Consider the following 3,863-nt stretch of genomic DNA (forward strand, 5'->3'; position numbering starts at 1 on the left):
CACCAGGCTTGGTTGAGTTATACTGCCACACATGCACTTGTAGGTTATTTTGGTTTCCACCCCTGAAGAGGTGTGTGTGTGTGTGTGTGTGTGTGTGTGTGTGTGTGTGTGTGTGTGTGTGTGTGTGTGTGTGTGTGTGTGTGTGTGTGTGTGTGTGTGTGTGGTGTGTGTGTGTGTGTGTGTGTGTGTGTGTGTGTGTCCATGCCCGTGTTGAGAATGGTTGGTAAGGGGGTTACTTAGACCCCAGAGCTGTCCAGACCAAGACTTATGACTTTGATGTGGTGTTGATGTGCTTTTAATGTGTGATTTTATAATTAGATAAAATAATCACCACTGGGTATTTGTTTCAGAACTCTGTTAATTGGCTTGTCGTGTTTGAGCTCTATTTTACTGAGGGGGAAACTATTATGAGCAATGTAATAACACTTCCTGTTATTGGGAAATGAAAAAAAGTTAACTTTGTCAGTTTATTTTCTGGATACATTGTCTGCTTGAAATAAGTAAATAATCATCCAGTACGACCGTTTGATACATAAAGTATCAAACTGCTGGGTTTTTACCAAAACAGTGTCTTCCCCACTGAGTTTGGCCTCTGTCTCCATCCTTCAGTGGGATCCAGTTTTCCATTCCCAGATCATGGATCATTGGTGGTGCCATGAGGCAAAATATATCTTATCCAATACCCATTCATTGACTGACTTGTCTGAGAAACAGATAAATTGATACAGAAGTGTCAATGATAGGAATAGAAGATGTTTCTGTGGTATTTCTTATTGGTTATTGACCAAACAACCAACCCTTTGACCTAAATCTAAATGAAGCTAGTAGGAAGGTGTGGTGGGGAGGTGTGGTGAGGAGGTGTGATGGGGAGGTGTGGTGGTGAGGAGGTGTGGTGGGGAGGTGTGGTGGGGAGGTGTGATGGGGAGGTGTGGTGGGGAGGTGTGGTGGGGAGAGTGATGGGGAGGTGTGGTGGGGAGGTGTGGTGGGGAGGTGTGGTGAGGAGGTGTGGTGGGGAGGTGTGATGGGGAGGTGTGGTGGGGAGGTATGGTGAGGAGGTGTGGTGGGGAGGTGTGGTGGGGAGGTGTGATGGGGAGGTGTGGTGGGGAGGTGTGATGGGGAGGTGTGGTGAGGAGGTGTGATGGGGAGGTGTGGTGAGGAGGTGTGGTGAGGAGGTGTGATGGGGAGGTGTGGTGGGGAGGTGTGGTGAGGAGGTATGGTGAGGAGGTGTGGTGAGGAGGTGGGATGGGGAGGTGTGGTGAGGAGGTGGGATGGGGAGGTGTGGTGGGGAGGTGTGGTGAGGAGGTGTGAAGGGGAGGTGTGGTGGGGAGGTGTGATGGGGAGGTGTGGTGAGGAGGTGTGGTGAGGAGGTGTGATGGAGAGGTGTGGTGAGGAGGTGTGGTGGGGAGGTGTGGTGAGGAGGTGTGGTGGGGAGGTGTGGTGGGGAGGTGTGATGGGGAGGGGTGGTGAGGAGGTGTGGTGAGGAGAGTGATGGGGAGGTGTGGTGGGGAGGTGTGGTGAGGAGGTGTGGTGGGGAGGTGTGATGGGGAGGTGTGGTGAGGAGGTGTGGTGGGGAGGTGTGGTGGGGAGGTGTGGTGGGGAGATGTGGTGGGGAGGTGTGGTGAGGAGGTGTGGTGGGGAGGTGTGATGGGGAGGTGTGGTGAGGAGGTGTGGTGGGGAGGTGTGATGGGGAGGTGTGGTGAGGAGGTGTGGTGAGGAGGTGTGGTGGGGAGATGTGGTGGGGAGTTGTGGTGAGGAGGGATGGCGAGGAGGTGTGGTGGGGAGATGGAGGTCAAAGCTGCTGGGCCGTCTATATGGGCCACTTGGATCTTGTTCATTACTGAAACAGGAGAAATTATTCTTCCTATAATGTGACACACTGGTTGGCCTCAACATGTCTCAGTAGTGCATGCAGGGCCCAAGTCGCCCCATGAAAGGCAATGCTTCTGTCTGGATCACTACGCACAGCTCACTATGCCACACAGACACACAGCTCAAAAAGCCACACAGCTCACTACGCAACACAGACAAACAGCTCACAACGCCACACAGCTCACCATGCCACACAGACACACAACTCACTACGCCACACATCTCATTACGCCACACAGACACACAGTTCGCTACGCCACATAAACACAATGCTCACTACGCCACACAGAAACACAGCTCATTATGTCACACAGCTCACTAAGCCACGCAGCTCACTAAGCCACACAGACAGACAGCTCACTACGCCACACAGGACACAAAATTCACTACACCACACAGACACACAGCTCACTACACCACACAGACACACAGCTCACTACACCACACAGACACACAGCTCACTATGCCACACAGACACACAGCTCACTATGCCACACATCTCACTACGCCACACAGACACATAACTCACTAAGACACACAGACACACAGCTCACTACACCACACTGACACACAGCTCACTATGCCACGCAGACACACAGCTCACTACACCACACTGACACACAGCTCACTATGCCACACAGACACACAGCTCAGTACGCCACACAACTCACTATGCCACACAGACACACAGCTCACTACGCTACACAGCTCACTACACCACACAGACACACAGCTCACTACGCCACACAGACAGACAGCTCACTATGCCACACATCTCACTATGCCACACAGACACACAGCTCACTACACCACACAGACACACAGCGCACTACGCCACACATACACACAGCGCACTGCGCCACACAGCTCACAAGGCCACACAGACACACAACTCACTATGCCACACAGACAGACAGTTCAATATGCCGCTTAGACACAAACCTAACTACACCACACAGGCACACATCTCACTACACCACACAGGCACACAGCTCACTATCCACACGGACACACATCTCACTATCCACACGGACACACATCTCACTACACCACACAGGCACACAGCTCACTACACCACACAGGCACACATCTCACTACACCACACAGGCACACATCTCACTACACCACACGCACACATCTCACTACACCACACAGGCACACAGCTCACTACACCACGCAGGCACACATCTCACTACACCACACAGGCACACATCTCACTACACCACACAGGCACACATCTCACTACACCACACAGGCACACATCTCACTACACCACACAGGCACACATCTCACTACACCACACAGACACACAGCTCACTACACCACACAGGCACACATCTCACTACACCACACAGGCACACATCTCACTACACCACACAGGCACACATCTCACTACAGCACACAGGCACACAGCTCACTACACCACACAGGCACACATCTCACTACACCACACAGGCACACATCTCACTACACCACACAGGCACACATCTCACTACACCACACAGGCACACATCTCACTATCCACACAGGCACACATCTCACTACACCACACAGGCACACAGCTCACTACACCACACAGGCACACATCTCACTACACCACACAGACACACAGCTCACTACGCTACACAGCTCACTACACCACACAGACACACAGCTCACTACGCTACACAGCTCACTACACCACACAGACACACAGCTCACTACGCTACACAGCTCACTACACTACACAGACACACAGCTCACTACGCTACACAGCTCACTACACCACACAGACACACAGCTCACTACGCTACACAGCTCACTACGCCACACAGACACATAGCTCACTACGCCACACAGCTCACTATGCCACACAGACACACAGCTCACTACGCCACAGACAGACAGCTCACTATGCCACAAAGACACACAGGTCACTACGCAACACAGCTCACTACACCACACAGACCACTACACCACACAGACACACAGCTCACTATGACACACAGACCGCT

General features: G+C 52.4%; 1 protein-coding gene across 1 annotated transcript; it reads right to left on the reverse strand.

Annotated features, from left to right (window-relative positions):
* Positions 1–821: 821 nt before the first annotated feature.
* On the reverse strand, positions 822–1,835 carry LOC123725660 (extensin-like). The gene has a single exon (XM_045692141.1). It carries the CDS (start codon positions 1,833–1,835, stop codon positions 822–824), a length of 1,014 nt encoding a protein of 337 aa, XP_045548097.1.
* Between the last annotated feature and the right edge of the window lie 2,028 nt (positions 1,836–3,863).

This window comes from Salmo salar, chromosome ssa12 (genome assembly GCF_905237065.1).
Source record: "Salmo salar chromosome ssa12, Ssal_v3.1, whole genome shotgun sequence".
NCBI lineage: Eukaryota > Metazoa > Chordata > Actinopteri > Salmoniformes > Salmonidae > Salmo > Salmo salar.